The 19,459-nt window shown below is 40.1% G+C and overlaps 1 protein-coding gene across 3 annotated transcripts in view; it reads left to right on the top strand.

Moving 5' to 3' along the window:
• The window catches only part of SMAD5 (SMAD family member 5), a 30,101-nt gene extending 15,766 nt beyond the window's left edge, over positions 1-14,335 (top strand). For 2 of the 3 annotated variants that reach the window (XM_021549431.3, XM_021549430.3), the window contains exons 2-7: positions 1,933-2,543; positions 3,743-3,994; positions 5,162-5,281; positions 5,913-6,134; positions 8,391-8,647; positions 9,555-14,335. In XM_021549431.3, the coding sequence (XP_021405106.1) occupies positions 2,141-2,543; positions 3,743-3,994; positions 5,162-5,281; positions 5,913-6,134; positions 8,391-8,647; positions 9,555-9,698 (1,398 nt within the window). In that variant the 5' untranslated portion in view covers positions 1,933-2,140 and the 3' untranslated portion in view covers positions 9,699-14,335. The remainder of the gene's footprint in view (positions 1-1,932; positions 2,544-3,742; positions 3,995-5,161; positions 5,282-5,912; positions 6,135-8,390; positions 8,648-9,554) is intronic. The other variant, XM_021549432.3, reaches the window with a different exon arrangement.
• Positions 14,336-19,459: the final 5,124 nt, after the last annotated feature.

Below are 19,459 nucleotides of genomic sequence, written 5' to 3'. Positions count from 1 at the left end.
AATTCAGCCTGAGTTCCTGGCCAAGTTTATTTCCCTTTATGTATTTCCTGTTACTTTGAAGGGTGCAAAGATTCTCATGTGTAATAGTCTGAGGGAACTAAATTAGTCTGAAAGTGCAGACATGGTGATATTTCTGAAGAAAACAGGTGATTTGTAATTATTTGATTTTTTTCCTTTAATTTTTTCTCAATACCTTCTTCTAGGGAGTTACTGAAGTAGTGAGGGTCTTCTATTTTTTTTTTTTTCGTTTTGTTTTTTTATGAGAGCTCTAGGAAGAATGACCTTCAAACTGTTTTTCTATTTGTTTTGCTTATCCGTTTTTTTTCCATATTACTGAAACAAAGTTGAATAATCAAAGAAGTACCAATGGGATTAAGCTACTGCATGAAATAAATGGATTTTTTTCCTGTAAAGGAACACCAAGTGTCCTTGGGTTTGTTCTCTGCTTTCCTCACCCTCTAACTCGATAACAGAAAATATATGGTGGTTACACTTGGGACATAAATGCCTTCCCTAGGGATGTTTGCTGTAGCTTTGGCTGCTAGTGCTTTAGTACACAGTTTTGTTATATAGAAGGATCTGTCCAAATGCCTAAGTGAGCCTGTAAATGTACCCAGACACTCTAAAAAGCCTTATCAGATTACTTTTAGTTTATCAAAGATGGGAGGAAGAAAGATCTTGATTAAAGGTAGCAATCTAAGAGAACCAGCACAGAGATATTTATTTAACATTTTGCTCCCCCTCACACCACCTTTTTCTCTTATGTGCAGATTTGATGTCTCGGGCTGGGGTAGGTGTTCTAATTCACCCTGGTTTATCAAAAGTGGAGAGACAATGTTGTTTGGCAGTCTCTGTAGCAAGAGAGGAAGCATCTTTTGTTATTGACATCCTTTCTCTTAGCTCTGCTCTTGCTTTTTGCCAGCTGCTCATTGTCTATACTTGCTTATTTAGTATTCACAAGGGATTTTACAAGTTCTTATCAGTTCGTTGCCACAGCACATCATTTCCTCTTGTCATCGGTACTCCTTAAATTGCTGGGGGAGGATTTGCATTAGGGCTGGTGAGTGGTAAAACACCATTCATGAGCCAGTTGTTCTGCTCTTCTCCTTTCCGAGGCACTTTGTAGTAAAGGTCACATTTCTAATGCTTACTCCACCATGTCTTTTTCCCCCTTCTTTTTTCTGGAGAAGAGAAAACAATTTTTTTTCCTTGCCAAGGCTAAAAATATCTAGCTTTTCAAATACTCTTCTTAAAAGATATAAGGAAGTACAGTGTAAAATTAGCTACAGCTAAAAAAAGGTTGACCAGCTCTCTGGGTGGCTGAAGAAGGTTTGGTTTCTGCTTTTTATTGGGTTTTTCTTTTAATTGTGCTTTGTTTTCTTAATCTACAGTTAAGTTCTAATTTCTTTCAATACTCTCAAAAACAAGGGGTCACCAGTTAGAGCTCAAGAAAAAGCAGATGCTTTAGGATTTTTTTCCTTTTTGGAAATAAAGATCCATTTGAGAAGCTGAGTATTTCTGTGCAGTATTGGTCTTGGTACTGGTGATTCCACCCTGCCTCTTCCCTGTTTCTTCATAGCAAGTTTAGTCTTCTAAAGCAGCACTGTGACAGGGATATATTATTAGTTTTAAAGCATGTTCCTCAAGCCTATCTTCTGAGAGAAAGTAATCAATTTAAGGAGTGTTAATGGAACTGTGCTGTCCCTACTGACCATCAGCCCTTTATGGTCCTTTTTCCCACTGATCAGGGCAAGCTTTGGGGACTGATCACTTTTTTGGAGTGGGGTCATAGTACTTCTGGGATTTTTTGGTTTCAAACAAAATCAGGTACAATTCTAGGGTTGAAACAGGAAGTCTTTTCATATCAGCCTTTTTGTTTTACTGCAGCCTTTACTTGTTTGCTAATTCCTTGTTAAATTATCTTTTTACTAGAACTAAATTGGAGGAATCGATCATCATTTTTGATGTGAAGTCTTCAACGCTGACATCTCTATGTTCATTTCTCATCCTCCAGGAAATAATACAGCTTATCAGTTGCAATAACTGCTTTGGGTGTTCACTCACATTTATTTGGAAAAAGCCAAATAACTAAAAAACCCAACAGACAAAATCCTACAAATTTTTTGAAGACTTGTGTCAAATGACGTCAATGGCCAGTTTGTTCTCCTTTACTAGCCCAGCTGTAAAGCGTCTGTTGGGCTGGAAACAAGGAGATGAAGAGGAAAAATGGGCAGAAAAAGCTGTTGACGCTTTGGTAAAAAAGCTGAAAAAGAAAAAGGGTGCTATGGAAGAACTGGAGAAAGCCTTGAGCAGTCCAGGGCAGCCCAGCAAGTGCGTGACTATCCCCCGCTCTTTAGATGGACGGCTGCAGGTTTCTCACAGAAAAGGCCTTCCCCATGTGATCTACTGCCGTGTGTGGCGCTGGCCGGATCTGCAGAGCCATCACGAGCTGAAGCCCTTGGATATCTGTGAATTTCCTTTTGGATCCAAACAAAAGGAAGTCTGCATCAATCCATACCACTACAAGAGGGTGGAGAGCCCAGGTATGTTTGAAAGTCGTCCTAAAAACTGAACTGAATCTTTGGTAACCACTTAACTATTCTCTCCATCCTCCTCCTCTTCTGGTACTGTACAACCAATTGAAAGTGGTGTATGAGGCAGTTTGGGAGAGGAATGTTCAAAGTGTACATTGCTGGTGGGGTTTTCGGGAGGTGTGTGGTCCATTCTTTACTAATGGTCCAAGCTGTTTTCTTTGGGATTAATCACCTTTTTCCCACAGACTTCTTAAGCCTGCTGCCCTTAAAGTTAGTAGCAAAGTTCTCCTTTGTAGTGAAATAGAAAGCAGTGATGCATTCTTTCAGGTTCAGGTTCCTTGAGAAACTTGTTTCAAAATCTTAGTCCTTGCAAGGAGGTTGGTGGCTGCCTTTCAGGAGCTTGCTAATCAATGTGTGACATAAACTGAGGAGATGAAAAATAAAATTAATAAAATTCTAGAGTGGTAGAGTTCTCCACAAAACTTCCAGTTAGGAGACCGCAGAGTTGAATAGAACTAGGAGATGTGATCAGTTAAAGGAAGATATATGTCAGGTAAGGAGCTTGCTGTTAAAATGTGCTGTGGGAAAGGTGAGGAGGATTGGGATTGCAGTGGGAGAGATGAAGAATGTTGCTCTGGACAGTGTGGTGAGAAGTTGCTTCCCTTGCTCCCCAAAGTGGTTGTAACTCTACTGCATTGACTGTAGTGCTCAAGTGCACTGCTGCAGCACTGGAATTCCACACTCCAGCAGTCCTGAAGTTAAAATATATGGCAGTACAGATTTTGTTTCTCTTCAGTGGAAAGGATAATATGTAACTATATAGTTTGACTGTAGTAATAGAGACTGCATTCCCATTTTCTCTGATTTGCTAATGTACGCAGACGTAAGTTTTGCCCTTCTGAATCAGTATTTCAGTATGTGCCACGTGTAGCCTGGTTTGGTTTATGTTTTTTAACTTTCGGTTGTGTGAAATATGTGTGTGTTTTTGTGATTCTAGCAAGAGTAAAGTTTGAATCTTCCATGAAGAAGGATGTTAAAAATGAAGGAGAGGATGGGTTAAAGGCATGCCAGATCCATCCCTGCTCCTCTTTCCACCCCAGCCACAGTTGAAATTATCACAATGAGCAGAATAGCACATTATTTGTATCTCTTACCTTATATCTCAGGTTTTAATCTAAATGTATCTGGGATTTGTTTGTTTTTTGCAGTTCTACCTCCAGTGTTAGTGCCTAGACATAGTGAATTCAACCCCCAGCACAGTCTGCTAGTTCAGTTCAGGAACCTCAGCCACAACGAGCCCCACATGCCACACAACGCGACGTTTCCGGACTCCTTCCAGCAGCCCAACAGCACTCCATTCTCCATCTCGCCAAACAGCCCCTACCCCCCTTCTCCAGCCAGCAGCACTTACCCGAGCTCCCCAGCCAGCTCTGGGCCATCCAGTCCCTTTCAGCTTCCAGGTGAGTACAGCCTGAATGACAGTTCCATAATAATCACTGAAATGTCACGTGCTGTTGTGACCCATGACCTCAGGAATTTGTGATCTTTGCCATAAATGGCTTTTTCTTTTGCATTTCATGGGAATTTCTTCCTAGTTTTGTCACTGGTCAGAGTTAATTGTTACAGTTTTATTTTTCCAACTGTTTTTTGTCCTGCTTGTAATACTGGTGAGGTTTTTTTGCACAGCTTCACTACAGAGTAACTAATCCATACTTTAGAAGAAGAAGTAGAAATTAAAAGAAAGCAAATACAGGATGCCGATCAGGAAGTTTATGGATGTTTTCACTGAATGAAAACACTTAAAATATGGTGTTTAACTGGAAAAAAGTAAGATTTTTGTTGGGAACGGATTTGAATAAACTGATTCTGTTTAACCGAGTTGTAAAACACAGAAAAAAATTGACAAGGGACAAGGGAAAGAAGTCTTACTCATTGTGATAATCGGTGTGGTTTATAAAGCCAGGAATTTAATAAAGTAAAGATTTTATTTTTCCACTAGCTCAGTGGCCTAATCTTTGTGTTCTGGTTGCTCAGTTCCCCTGAAGTGTCCCAGTCTGTGGGTACCTGTGTTGGCCAAGTACCGGGATCACTGGGGTGGATGCATTTATGGGGCACAGTGGGGTGTTACCACACTGAGTGCTGTGTGATGGAAGATAACAGATCCACACTTCTGTAATGATCTCAGCCTGCAGGAGCAGCAAAAACCCCCAAACTCTTCTAGGCCTTTGTTATACTAAGCAAATAGTTATTTCATCTACTGCTTTGTTTTTGAACACTGAGAAGAGGGTAGCCAGGAAAGCTCGTGTTTGTGTGACAAAAAGGGGGAAGAGTCATCAAGCCCAAGTGCAGGAGTGCAGGTATTAAAGAAAAAAAAACGGCAGAAAGAAAAAAGTGTATCACTTATTTTTTTTCAAATTTCCAATCTTGTTATTGGTTCCGTAGGTAAAATTTCAGCTACTGGAGGACTTTACTGTAAAGACAGCTGGCTGTGTTCAGATTTCTTTGAAAATAAGGCCAAATTTTGTAACATCTTGTTGTGGAATATTTTTGTGTGTTTACAGCTGTAGACTGTATAAATAAATGCTCTAAATTGTTGAAATTTATTCTTATTTTTTTCATGTTTGTAGCTGATACTCCACCTCCTGCATATATGCCCCCTGATGAACAAATGGGACAGGATAATTCACAGTCTATGGACACAAGCAATACTATGATCCCTCAGATCATGCCAAATATATCTACCAGAGGTAAGTTGTGTTGTCTGGTATAAAATTACATAGTTTGGTGTCTTGCATCTCATGACCAAACTGAATGAATAGTTTCAGTTTGGGCCAGTAAATCTTGCTGGTAGGTGGAAGCAGTCCTCCTAGGCAAACTGGGGCTGTAAGAGACATAATTGAGAAATAAAACTTACCGTGCTTATTTTTATTTTCATCTTTTCCTTTCAAAGCCTCAGGTGCATAATGTGGCTTCCCGTGAGTTGAACTTTTTTATTTCTTTTCTGCTATCTTTGTCTGTTGCTGGAATAACATTTGCACAAAGGCTCTGACAGTTGAGTCCCAAAATACCAGTTATAACAGAATTTTTTAAAAGTGAGCAGAAAAGTTATGTTTTAGCTGCTATAACATAGTCTTTTTTGTGTGTGTAAGATTGTTTTTGTTTAATATCAGGCTTAAAATTATAAAAAACAGTAAACAACAGGCCAGCTAAAATGCATGAAGGTCAAAATCTTTAAGGTTATAATCAAGACACTTCTTGTCCATCTTAATTGTTTACTCAGACTTTACTTAGCTGTTGGTGTTTTGGAAGCTCTGCTTGACAGTTGTAGCTTTAGTGTTTTAACTCTTATCTAAACTGTTCCTTCCATTTGCTTTTCAGATGTTCAGCCTGTTGCCTATGAAGAACCCAAACACTGGTGCTCCATTGTGTATTATGAGTTAAATAACCGTGTTGGGGAGGCTTTCCATGCATCTTCCACAAGTGTCTTAGTGGATGGGTTTACAGATCCCTCCAATAACAAGAACAGGTTCTGCTTAGGTTTGCTGTCCAACGTCAACCGCAACTCAACGATCGAGAACACTCGGCGGCACATTGGCAAAGGTAAAACTGAGCTGTCTTATGAACCAAGTCCTTGGTTTTATTTCTCTATACTGCAGCAGTGATAATTCTCAGATGAGAATGCTAGAGGTAATCTGAGATATGATACATTACCTCTCCAGTATCAGAAAACAGCTTAATTAGGCATGGTTTGATTCTAATTAGTCAGGAATTTCATGCAATTTTTTTGTCACTAATTAAAAAGACTAAATGTTACCCCTTCCTTACCAAAATAGATTGCCATTGAGGCTTGCTTGTTAGGCTAAGTGTAGTGGTCTGTGTTTCAGCACCAAGAAACATTACAGGATATGCCATGATACTCCACGTTATATCTACTTCTTAAATTCTGCATACACCTTTGCAGTATGTCAGATTTTTTTTTGTTTTGTTGTTGTAAGGTATTACCTTCTGTCTACAGTATGTTCAAATATCTTGGTGAGTTGGCAGCAGGACTTTGAAGTGCTAATGCAAAACTGCAAGGGCTCATTTGTCTGAGTGAATCCATGGGGCGTGGATGTGTGTGGGAGGGATTCTTGGAGACAGCAGGTTTTGCAAGATCTTCTAGTTTTCCTGTACTGTTTTGGCTGATAGTACATAGAGATGCACAGTTTTCATCTTAGATGGAATATTGCCTGGATTATCTTAAATTGTAGAACACTTTTTCTGAATATATTGTTTTTGTGATTAACTCAGTCCTGAGAAGAGGACCCTGTTTCTCTTGCACATGTTTAGAAGCCTTTTTACCACCTAGCATTTGGTAAAGTTGGTCTTTTGATTGATGAAAATTCACCCTGTCCCTTAACATTCTTTTAATTAGAAACTACTATAAATATGACAAAATTTTGCAGATAATTTGGAGACCAGAAGTTCTATTTGTGTCTGTTGGATGCTTGGCTCTGCAATGCAGTTGTCCAAAAAAAATTATAAATAAAATAATATAAATGGAACAAGTGATTTGTGGGGTGTGGGTGGTTTGTCAGGCTCTTTTGTTTTGTCTCACCTCTTTTAATAGTATTGGCAGAGAAATCTTGTGCATCTGCCTAAGGTCAAAAGTGTAACCAGGACCCATCATCATATTGTAGAATAGTGACGAGCTTTAAAATGTCTGCATCTCTAATAGTAATTATTGAACTTAAACTTTGCTTTATGGTAACTGTTCTGACAACACTTAAGGTTGTTTGGAGATAAAATACTGTTTTATTTATGGCTTTTGCTTGAAAGGTCTTGAGGTTCTGCCTCCTTAGAACCACCCAACCCTATGTGCTACGGTTTCTTACTGTAGCTGGCAAGTGGTGGTCACTGCCTTTTTAAATAAATAGGGTTGTGTTGTGAAAATGCAGTCTTGCCCACCCCAGATTCTCTGACAGCTGCTTGTAGCTGTTGAAGCCAACATTTCCTCTGTAACCACCATCCTACCTTAGTCCCAAGTGGGTCTAGCAATGTTGACAACAGTGGCTGCTGTCTGAAAGATTAACTGGCCTCTGTTGACTTGCTGCAGCCTCCTCTGGCACATCACAGGATGGTCTGTAGTGAGTTCTCAGGGTATTGCAGGGATGACTTAAATGGAGCTGGATCCCAACCTTGTAAACTGGGATAGGGGAGGGAAGGCAGGTAAAGCAGCAGGGAGCACCTGAGTTTGGGTGCTGAAGGCATGGGCAGCTTTTGTATATTAATTTTTTAGCCAGTAATAATGTTATATGTACTTCAAAACATGTGCTTAGCTGAATTCAGACAGATGTGATAAATCTGGGGTCTTTGTTAATGTTAAGGTTTGTAAACCCTGATGGTAATTAAGTGGAGCAGCTAGTTGGACTTACTGTCCTTCAGCTTGATAAAATGTAAAATCAGAGCAGACTGTGGGTATTCTTTCTCATTCATGTCCATCAATGACCCTTCTCCCAGGACACACCTATTTCTGTTCTACTTGGCATAGGCAAAAGCTGCCAGGTATATAAAACTGGGGTTTTAAAATCCACATAAATTCTCTAGAAAAATAGCTTGAAATAACAGTTGAAATGTGGCAGTAATTTTTTCATTCTATTCTGTAATTGGTCAGAGAAGGACATCTAGTGGTTGGTGTATCATGAGCCTGATGTGTTGAAATTTGACAGTGTGTTACAGTGCAAGCAAAAGCCTTTCTGAAAACCCCCTCAGGCAGAAATTTTACCTTTTTCTTCCCAATAAAATAGAATTTATGATAACTACCTCAAAATCAGAGACAACAAAGTAATTTGAAATGTTCTTATCTTTGTTTTCAAGGAGTTCATCTCTACTATGTTGGTGGAGAAGTCTATGCCGAGTGTTTAAGTGATAGCAGCATATTTGTACAGAGCAGGAACTGCAACTACCACCATGGCTTTCATCCAACAACTGTATGCAAGATTCCCAGTGGATGCAGTCTGAAAATTTTTAACAATCAGGAGTTTGCTCAGCTTTTAGCTCAGTCTGTCAATCATGGATTTGAAGCAGTATATGAGCTCACCAAAATGTGCACCATTCGAATGAGTTTTGTAAAGGTAAATTATTCTGAGAGTATTCAAGTTTATTATGGGTTTGGGTATTTAGCAGTAATTCCATTAGCACTATAGCAAAGCTGTTCTGGCCTGACGTGGTTCTTTTCAATTATAAGTTTATTTAAAGTGATTAACTGAGGGAGAAGGAAATCAATGCAAGAAAGGAAAAGCACAGTTTCTATATTGAATGTTGGCTGTGTATTCAGTTACTCTAGTATTCAGGACAGGAATTTAATTCATTATGGTTCCTGTAATTTTGTTAAAAGAGATTTAAGTTCATGGTCTGAATTTCAAGGAGTAAAGGGAATAACAAGTCCACTAAAAGAATCTGAGTAGAAAGGAGCATAATGATTGAAGAAAATTTTCAACTTCTTCCAATTGGTTATTAGTAATCCCTGGTCATGGAAAAAAGACACGATTTAAGTTTCTGAAGTCAAGCTGTGCTGTTATTCTCACAGGAGCGTTTCCTGAACATTATTTAATCAAGATGTTGTCTGTCTCAGGTTTAGTGTGGAGTTCAAACTTGGACTTCCAGGTGTTTTATTTGCATCTTATCCAAAAGATGTCTCATTGATTTTGTCAGTTATGACAAATACTGCTCAGCTGGAGTGTGGAGGAGAGGGAGCAGAAGGTTGAAAGAGAAGAGAGATGTGGCCATGGCCAGGAGTCATAAGGCAGCAGTGAGCTCCGCAGGAGGCTGTAGCATGCAAGACTTGATTCAGGCTTCCAGGTGCAGCTTCCCTTCTGCTCCTTCCAGCCTCGAGTTTGTTCCTTTAGATCAGTGTGACTAGATTGTGAATTACCTTCAGATAAGTGTATTGAGATCATTATTTCCTGTTTCTTGTTAGTAGTTATTTTAAAAGACAAGCATGTCCTCAAATTGATCAGTACCGTTTTGTTCATTTCCTAGGGCTGGGGAGCTGAATATCACCGGCAGGATGTCACGAGCACCCCGTGCTGGATAGAAATTCATCTTCATGGGCCCCTCCAGTGGCTGGATAAAGTACTTACACAAATGGGTTCTCCTCTTAATCCCATCTCATCTGTTTCATAGTGCTGAAATTCCATCTTCAGCCTTATTTTTAGTGAACTTATTCTAATTCTAGAGAAACTTCCAGTGGATACTGTGAGCTATATGGGGAATGGATCTTATGATTTAACTTTTTTTTTTAGATCCCTTTGTGACCAATTCCATTGTGTATAGCTAATCAGTTTTACATTTCAAATTGTTTTTGTGATGCTTAAGTGACAGTTGAGCCTTAACGGAAAAAATAGTCTATTGAAAAATTCAGAACACTTTTCCCCTTCTTCCCCTTAAAACTTAAACAGACAAATGTCTTAACTGGAAAACCTTTTTGTCCTGTAGGGACAAGAATTAATGAAGACTGACTTCAGAAAATAAATACATATCATAATTTGGGATTTTTTAATGTGTTTTAATGAAACTGTTTGAACATGTGCAGCTCCAGCTTGCAAGCTGTATTTTTAGCTTAGTGTTTTAACATCTTAAGGTTGACATCTGTCACAAGCAAAATTAGACTTTATTATGGCTAATTTGCCTCAGATTGAACAATGTGATTTTTTTTTAATGTACACATGAAATATACTTTTTACAAATATTGGAGTGGTGTAAAAACACTTGTATTTTCTATTGGAAAATGCTGTCATAAACACATTGTATATTAATGCAGAATAGCAGTTCTTATCCTTTTCCCACTTTGGTTTTGTAATATTTCTTTTAACCACCATTTAAAGTAGTAATTGATCCAAGGTAAACATCCTGCACGGTTCTGGAGTAGTGATTCTTGTTTTGCTTTGATTTACACTCATGCCGTTTGGATTTGGTTGCCAAGGCTATTTCTTTTTAGGTACCTTTCTCTATTTTAACATAAACACTACTATTTGTAAATGGCAGTGCTTACTACTTTTTGGAAGGAATACATTTTTTGTTTTCTTTTTGGTGTTCTAGCTGTTTATTTTACCTGTCTGGAATTGATCTGTGTTAGGCCTTTTTAGTCTCTCAGTAGACATTATGCAGTATTAGTGATTACACTGTATTTAATTCACTTTCAAGTATGAGTTTGAGTCTCTTTGAAGACTGTGAGTGGCTTAGCAAATGAGTAACTGAATGCAGAAGCTCTTACTTCCAGATCATGTATTTAATTCAGACCTGTTGGTAACGACCAAAAGTAATCACTTCATTGTAGCCTGCCTGAAACAGTGCTCTTGATCCTGTCCCTGATGGCAGGGCTTCAATCAGACTTGCAGCTGTGGTTGGCATTTTTATGTGTTAATATGACAATGCAATTTCTCTCTCACATCTAAAGAATCAAAGAATGTTAAGGGTTGGAAGGGACCGTAAAGATCTCCCAGTGCCAACCCCCCTTCCCATGGGCAGGGACACCTCCCACCAGACCAGGTTGCTCCAGCCCTTCTCCAACCTGGCTTTGAACACTACCAGGGTTGGGGCACCCACGGCCTCTCTGGGCAGCCTGTGCCAGTGCCTTATCAGCCTCACAGTAAAGAATTTCTTCTGTATGTCTAAGCTAAATTTGCTCTCTTTCAATTTGGACTTGTTACTCCTTGACCTGTCACTACAGTTCCAGACAAAGAGTCCTTCTCCAGCTTCCCTGTAGCCCCTTCAGATCCTGGAAGGTTCCCATGAGGTCTGTACTCAGCCTTCCTTCTCCAGGCTGAACAGCCTCAACTTTTTCAGCCTCTTTGCAGGAGGTGCTCCAGTCCTCTTACCAGAATTGGGACTCGGACTTGCTCCAGCAGTTCCATGTCCTTATGCTGGAGGCCCCAGAGCTGTGCTCAGCACTGCAGGTGGGCTCTCATAAGAGCAGAGCAGAGGGGGCAGTGCCCTCCCTCACCCTTGCTGCCCACATTCCGTGGGCTGCAGCCCAGGATTCTGTTGGTTTTCTGGGCTGGGAGTGCTCAGTGCCAGTTCATGGTGAACTTCTCACCACCATCACCCCCAAGTTGTTCTCTGCAGGGCTACTCTCAGTCACTTTTCTGCCCAACCTGTAGGTGTGTCTGGGATTGCTGGGACCCAGCTGGGACCTTGCACTTGGCTTGGTTGAACTTAATGATGTTTGCATTTGGCAAAGTAGAGAATTTAAACACTGCACTGAACACTAAAATCAGTTACATATATGCTTATTTCTGTCCTTTATGTCATAAAAAAGAGGCTGAGAGAAACATGTTAAGAGAATTAGAAGTGAACTATATACAAAATTTTGCATGCAGAAAGACTCTATTATATTTTCTAAACTCACCTTGCTTTTTCTCTTTCCTGAACACCTCTTCAGTGTTTGGAGGAGAGGCTGAAAACTAACAGGCAAATACTTATTAAAATATGTGTTGCAGTTAATTACTGCAATCCTGAGAAATTTATTTTTTAAACAGGTTCTTGTGTCTTCTGTTGAATGACAGTTTCTCCTCAAATGTGGAAATCGTGCATTCTATGGTACCTAAATAACAAATTATCTTAGAGGATTAAAAATTGTTTACGTGTCATTAAAATGCTTTTTATGAATTGCCTTAAAGGAATAAACTGTAACACTTCTGCAGAACCCTAATGTTCTCTTGTACAGGAATTTCTATATTACTGTTTTGGTTTTTTTGTGTTTTGTTTTTTATAACAGTTTTTCAAGTGTGTTTGAAAACAGATGAGTACATCTTCAGGAGAAGGGAAGTAACATTATTTGCCACATAGCTTTGGCTTCTTCCCTTTCATTCTTTGAAGCTGCAACCCACAGACAGTTCTTTTGATTGAATAAGATGCCAAGTCAGTTGGCCTTAGGATCCTACTTCTATTTTCTTTCTGGGGCCTGACATTTGTCAAGATGCTGAATATGTATATTTAACACTACAGAATATTATATTTCTTGACTAGCTTATATAATAAACCACATGGCACATTGAATTAAGGAAAGATTGCAGTTGTAGGTACAAGATTTTACTTTATCCAAAATGTTTTTTACCTGGCTTCATCTCTGTTCTCTTGTATGCTTATATGTGGCCAACTGAATGACTCCAGAATGGATGCTGCAGTGGGTGTTGTCAGCCAGAGCTGGTGTTTAGTGCTAGTATTGTGGTTAGATTGGCTACCCATGCACTGAACCATAATTTCTGCTATAATACCCAGTTAACCCACCTCTGATGCTGTCATTAAGTACTGAAGTGCTCTGGCATTTTTCTGTTGTGTACCTATTCTGGAACTGTACTAGCTGCAGTGCTGGGATATCCTTGTGACTGCTGGTTTTGGCAGGGCTGGCTTGCAGGAGCAAACCCAGTCAGATTTGTCTGCATTCTACTCCTCTGTTCCTTCCTGTAGGGCTTTTTGGGAGCTTTCTGGGTAGCAGATTTTGTGCGCTACTGGTTCATGGTGTTGCTAATCCTGTTTTGTTCATCTGTGCTGCTGATAAAAAGATTCAGATATGGGTGCATGGATAGATTGGATAGAAAGTTGTTTGGTGCCACCAATGTGTAAAGTGTCACAGGAGCAGGGAGTGCTGCCCCTGGTACAGCCCATTGTGCAGAAATCACCCCCTGGCCTAGAGAGAGGAATGGGGAGATTGACTCAGCCAGTGGTGTGGTAGTGGCAGATGGAGCCTTTCCACTGCAGCCGAGCTTAGACTGAATGTTACTCCTCAGTAAAAACTCTTGTAGTGTATTTTCTTCTTTCTGGGCATCTTTCTGCTTTGCACCAGCCCCAGCACTGAATGGCAACTTTGGCGGAACCAGCAGAGAACCTGGAGCAGGCTTATCCTGGAGGCTTTCCTGGGAGTGCTTTTATAGTCCCTGAGATAAGACAGCAGCTTGGCTGTTGCCCCTTAGACACCTGGGCCTTGCTGGCAGTCAGGCAGTGCCTGGTGTACACACTTATTAGCTGCATTAGGCATGAAGGGCTGACACTGGGTTATAAAATGTACAGGACCAAAATAAAACCTTCTAGCATGACTGACCAGTGAGAGACAAATCTGACAGCACAGCCCAGCAGGCAAAAGAATGATGAAACAGCCCAGGTATTATGATTCAGGTTAGAATTGTTTAAAATGTTGGAATTCTTTTAGTTTTGCTGGAAGCAATGATTTTTTTTCCCCCCACACAGTATTACAGTGTGAAAGTTGTCAATTCTTGGGTCTAAGATTAACTTGGATTCTTGCAGTATAACTCTAGAGGACATTAAAATGTGTCAGGTTTCCTCACTAGTCTGAAATAGTAACTTTTTCAGGATATTGTTTTACTTGCTCAAAGTGTTGCTGGTGATGGTTTCTGGAAAGGCAAAGAAACAAACAAAAACAAAAACCAAACCCCAACCATTTTCTAAACATTTTCCTTCAAATGACAAACGTGACTTTCTTCTGGAGTTGTGAAGTTTCTGTTGAGGAGGGTTTCCCATTCTGAATTCAAATCAATAGACCAAACCATCAGATTACAATATAATGTTGCTTTCTTGTGCTGCTCCATAAATCTGCTTCTGTGTTTGTTGCAAGCATAACCTTTATGCTTTTGTTTACATTGTAGAAAACACAGTTCTATCAATGAGTTTTTTTTCATTTAACTCTAAACATGTTTTTATTTTGTTAATTTTAAAATTACTAGGTTTTGCTATGTTATGTTTTTAAAGATATTTTTTTGCATACTGCTGCTCATATTTCAATAAAACAAAACAAAAACCCCACAGATTCTTCTGATTTCCTTTAAGTCTGTGTCTCAAGTATTTGTTTACAAGGGTTAATTTATCACATGTAACTTGCTGCTGATGCCTCTCCATGTGTGTATTCCTCCTCACACAAAGGTGATCCTGTAATTTTAAAAATACTTTTCTCTAGCTTTTGGTAATGTAAAACTGTTGTGCTCTCAGGAGCAGAGACATAAATTATTTCATAACTTCATTTTAAAGAGTTCTTTTTTCTTGTAGAATGCAATGGGCCAAAATGGTATCATTTTGATAGTACTTACAGAACTATTTTTTGTACTGCCAACTGAAGTATTTCTGTGAGACCTCAGCAATCTGATGACTATTGGAGGTGGTTGGGTTTTTTTTTCCCACTGTGGCCAACTGTGACGAAACAACTCATCCTGCCTGAAAGTGTCAGGCTTTGAACTGCTGACCCACAGCCTTCCAGTAAATTGAAGGCTGCTCAGATATCTCTTGTAACTAAGTACTGCTGCAATAAAATGTGCATTTAGAACTTTAGTGAACTGTATATTAGCTTGTTCTTAAAGATTGAGGGGAAGAAAACTTTTCCCTTGTTTACAAAGATGCTGCAGAAATAGAGGGTGAAAAGTGGTGTGCATATATTAAATCTTTTTTGGGTAGAATGAGTACAAAACAACTGAATTCCAATTCCACAATGGCAGAAGATTTCTTTAGTATAAAACTGAAATGAAAATGTTGATACAACTTTATCTTGTCTGGGCTTCCTGTTTTGGGATTTAATTTTACCAGCAGACTGCCACCTGCAGAATTACTCTGAAATTCTGACATTTTCTCAATAATAAGAGCTTTTTTCTGTGAATGAGAATCTATTGGCTCAGGTAAAAATGTATTTTTTTAATTAAACTTTTGATACTGTACTATTTTCATGGGTTTGCTTCCAAAACAATGATTGTCATGAAAATCCCCAGAACATTTACTGTAGTAGTCTTACACAGATTATACAGCCTATTTTTTGAGCAAGATCTCAGATGAAGTTTCAGTGGCTTATTAGCTTTTTAGAAGCTTTATGTGGATTTTTATTAATAGTTTTTTTAAGTAAAAAGCAAGCAAGCAAAATACCTTGATTATTAAAAGTTTTAAATAATGTTGAAATGAAGAGGGTTTTGGGGTTTTTTTAATCTTACTGGTCTTTCTGGGGAATTTGGAGGTACAGTAACAACTCTGGGAGTAGGTAACAAAAGAAACCTCTGAAATTATTTATTCATGGGATTTTTACAGATGGAAGAAAAGTTTTGGGTGAAACAGCCCTCTTCCACCCACCCTCTCTCCCACCTACACAGTGTGTTAAATGTCAGAGGCTGCTTCTGTTCACTGCTATGTGAAAAGCAAATACCTCAGAGTCATTTCAACTAATTAAACATGGAGTGTCCCCTACCCTGTGACAGGAGAGATCTTTCCTGTCCTGGAGTGCAGAGCAGGTTTCTGCCAGCTCCGTTTCATGTTCAGTTGCTGAGCTCTGCTGCTGTTTGATGTGCTCTGCTGGAGGAGGAGCAGTGGGCAGCACATCCCGAGGTGGCACGGGCAGCTCTGTCACTGTCACCTGGAGCCCCCTGCCTCGGGCAGGAGCTGGTGTTCCTGCACCAAAGGGATGCTGTGAGTTAGCAGAGGCTGAGCTGCTGCTCTGCAGGTGGGCTTTGCACAGACAGGGACCGTGCCACGGAAATGTTCCTGCTGCAGGGGATGTGGGACAGCGAGGACAAGGTGAAAGTCTCATCATGACTGGTGGTATTTATACACACCAGCTGATTAATGTGAAATCGGGTTTTTTCAGACTTAGGGCTTGAAAATAAGCTTCCAACTTGTGTTCAGAAATAAGCATGCTTAGGTGACATTTCCCTTCCCAAAGACAAATTCTGTATAACTACTTCTCTCCCGTGGAGGTGTGAGATGAGGGCGTTGAAGGGTGACTTTGTGGGGGATAGAAGCTGTTGGGTCATGTCCAGCCATTCTCTGTAACAGCTTCTTGCAGGGCTCCTTTTTTCCATAAGGCATTGGAAGAAAAACCCCACACCTTTTAAATTAACAGCTTTTCTATTCTAAGGCCAGTTTTATTTTGTTGTTTATAAATATATCTTTTTTTTTTCCTTTTTGAGAAATAACTTTGTTGTTTGCAATAACAGAATTTATTTCCAGGACTACATTATAGGTGCTGTGTAACCCAGTCACTCCTGCAAATCCTGATTTTTCTGAAGTCTCTTAGAGAAACTGCTGATGGCAAACTTGGGGGCCACTTGAGACAGCTTTGAGCTGTGTGTGTGACTTTGACTTCAGACACAAAACAGACAAAATGGGCTCTTTTCTGTAAGAGCCAAATGGAAACTGTTTTTTCTAAGATTTCAGGTCTCTGGTGAGCAGTGTCACTAAAAGATTTTAATAGAAGAATTCTTAAGTTTTCTCTAAGACATTGAGGTAAGTACAGTATATTAAACTTAAAAGTACAAACTTAGGAGTCCCAGACTTTGCCCATTAATAGAATTCACCAGTGGTGCTCTATGCAGATGCTCAGCCCTGCAGGGAAGAATGTGATGATACCAGGAGGGCAAAAAGGAGGTCAAGAAGAGGAAAAAGAAACTTGATGTGACTATGTACCTTGGTGTCTGGGAGACTTTCTGTATGCATTAATAGATTTAGAGCAAACTTATCTACTTATACATGTAGTTTCTGGAAGAAAGAACCTCCTAAAAACAAATGTGCTGTGAGCACAATCAAGATCTTCCTTTCACCATCTCAGTCTGATACATCTTCCATTGTTTTAAATATTTCAAATATCAGGTAGGTAAGGCTCCTGGCTCTAAAAATGTGTAGGAGAGCAAGGACCTTGGGCAGAGCAGTGTTCAGTGGGGTCACTGCCTTGGCAGAGCTGAACTGAACCTTTTGGTCTGCTGGGGTCAGCTCTGGCCACACTGCTCTGTGGGAGTGGGGCAGCAGCATGTCACCGGGAAATCAGGACTTGAACCTGCTAGAAAAATCTCCTTAAAGCAAGTGAGTTACAAATTGCAGTGGCCCCAGTGGTTTGGTACAGGTTTGGAGAGTGTGATCCTGCAACGCAGCCTTGCAGTGCAGCACTGCCTTTCTTCCCAGGCTGACACCCCAGGCAGACGTGGAATATTTAGCTCTTAGTATTTATTCTCTGCCTTTTGTCTTGCTGTGCAGTTTCATTGACTTGTGAGTCCTACAGGTGAGATCTTTCCAGCAGAAACTGTCATGGCCATGTGGCATGGGGTATAGAAAACCCTCAGCTCCTGACATTTGTTAAGAGAAAGTGCAGGAGGACCAATGCTCATGGGGAAGCCCACCTGGAGCAGGAAATATGAGAAGAAAGGTGGGTCCTGCTGGGTCCCCAACATGTTAACAAACCCAGCACTCAGAGCAATGGGATGAGTTATAGAATGCTCTCCCAGAGGAGCACAGGGCTGGTGGTTTCTCTCTGGTTACTCAGAACCAGGTAAACTCCCTGAGGGCACTGCCTGTGCATTCAAACAGAATGAAATATTACAACAGAATGAAATATCACAATAATAATAATCCATTGAAAGGGTGTCATCAGCTTCCAAGCATCTTACTACTTCCAGGTGGAAGTGATGAGTTGTTTCCCTGGCCCAGTGGGAGAGTTAGAGCTCTCTTTAACTCCCAGGTCCTGACTCAGCAGAGTGCTTAGCCATGGATGTGAAGTGTATGAATGCTCCTCAAGGTGTTACAGGGGCTGCTCATCTTTTGAAGCAAAGCCTGTAATAGTGAGGATTTCTCTGAATGGGGGCACTCTGCTTCTCACAGCCTCGTGGCCCACATTCCTGGTGTGTCACCCATCTTTGCTGTTGCAGTGTATTGACCTCCAGTCTGCCTTGAAGAAAAGCCCTCAGGAGGGGGAGGCTGCTGCAGGGCTGTGTTCAGAGCCTCTTAAAAGGCACATTGAGAAAATGGGATTTGGTAAAAGATGCAGGGAACGGTGTGTTTGTATCAGGGGCAGGACTGTGACTGGCAAGGGATGAGGGAAAGGGATGGAGAATCCGTGTGGGATACATCTAATAAAGCAGTTCCAGCAAGTGAAGCAATGCCTGTCAGTCCCTCCCTGGTGTGCTTGTGGTTGGAAAGTGGATTTTCTGGTCAGCTTGAATCCTGAGCCTGATGAAACAGAATGTTTTCTACATATATGTTTTGTACATTGGCTAAAATTATGGTGGTGCCCCATCCCTGGAAATGCTCGAAGTCAGATTAGAAAGGGCTTGGAGCAATTTGGTATTGGAAAATGGCAGGGAAATTGATACTGGATGATCTTTAAGGTCCTTTCCAACCCAAACTGTTCTGGGATTCTATGATTCTGAATATCATTAATGAAACTTTCTTCTGCAATAGAAATGATCCTGGATATTGATGAGAGCAACACAGGGCATGGATAAAAGCATTCCCGGAAAATCAGTTAACGCTCTCAGCATGACAGGTTCTTCTCTAGTATTACTCCAACCAGGCTGTGGAGAAAAATAGGATTATTCTGGAGCTATTCTTGAATGTTTAAATAAAGAGTGTAAAGCAACATGTGCTCTGCCAGGTTCTGAGGCTTTTGCCAGCAGAAATTCTTAGACCAAACTCATTATGGCTGGTAGCTGAAAACATGCTGTCATTATTTAAAAATAAATAAGAAATGCCTGATTTGATAAAACTTGATTTATTCAAAAAGAGCGGAGAGAAATACACATTGTTGCTTTCTGCATTAATTGGAATTACACCAGTTAAATTTGGTTCAGAGGAAATATTGGCCACATATCCAGGAATAAAATATTGAAATCTGTTATTTAGTAGTTTGGCTTATTGGAGCAAAATAAAACATGGTAACAAAGCCAATGACATGGAAGTCTTATCAACTGTGCAATTTTTGGGTTAAAAAAGAAGCTTGCAAACCGACTTCCATATATACACATTTTATCTGTGTTCTTGAGTGCAAGCCTGTATGTGTGTGTAATTGCATTGTAAAATCTCCTCCTTTGGATGAAATAAGTTATGTAGACATCTATACACACAGCTCCTCTGGAGAATTCTGCAGGTCAAGAACAGGATTAGGAGCAGCATCTGACACCACTTTGAACCCC

This window comes from Lonchura striata, chromosome 15 (genome assembly GCF_046129695.1).
Source record: "Lonchura striata isolate bLonStr1 chromosome 15, bLonStr1.mat, whole genome shotgun sequence".
Taxonomy (NCBI): Eukaryota; Metazoa; Chordata; class Aves; order Passeriformes; family Estrildidae; genus Lonchura; species Lonchura striata.
Note: the sequence above shows the minus strand (reverse complement) of the source record. Positions and strands in the feature narration are given on the sequence as shown.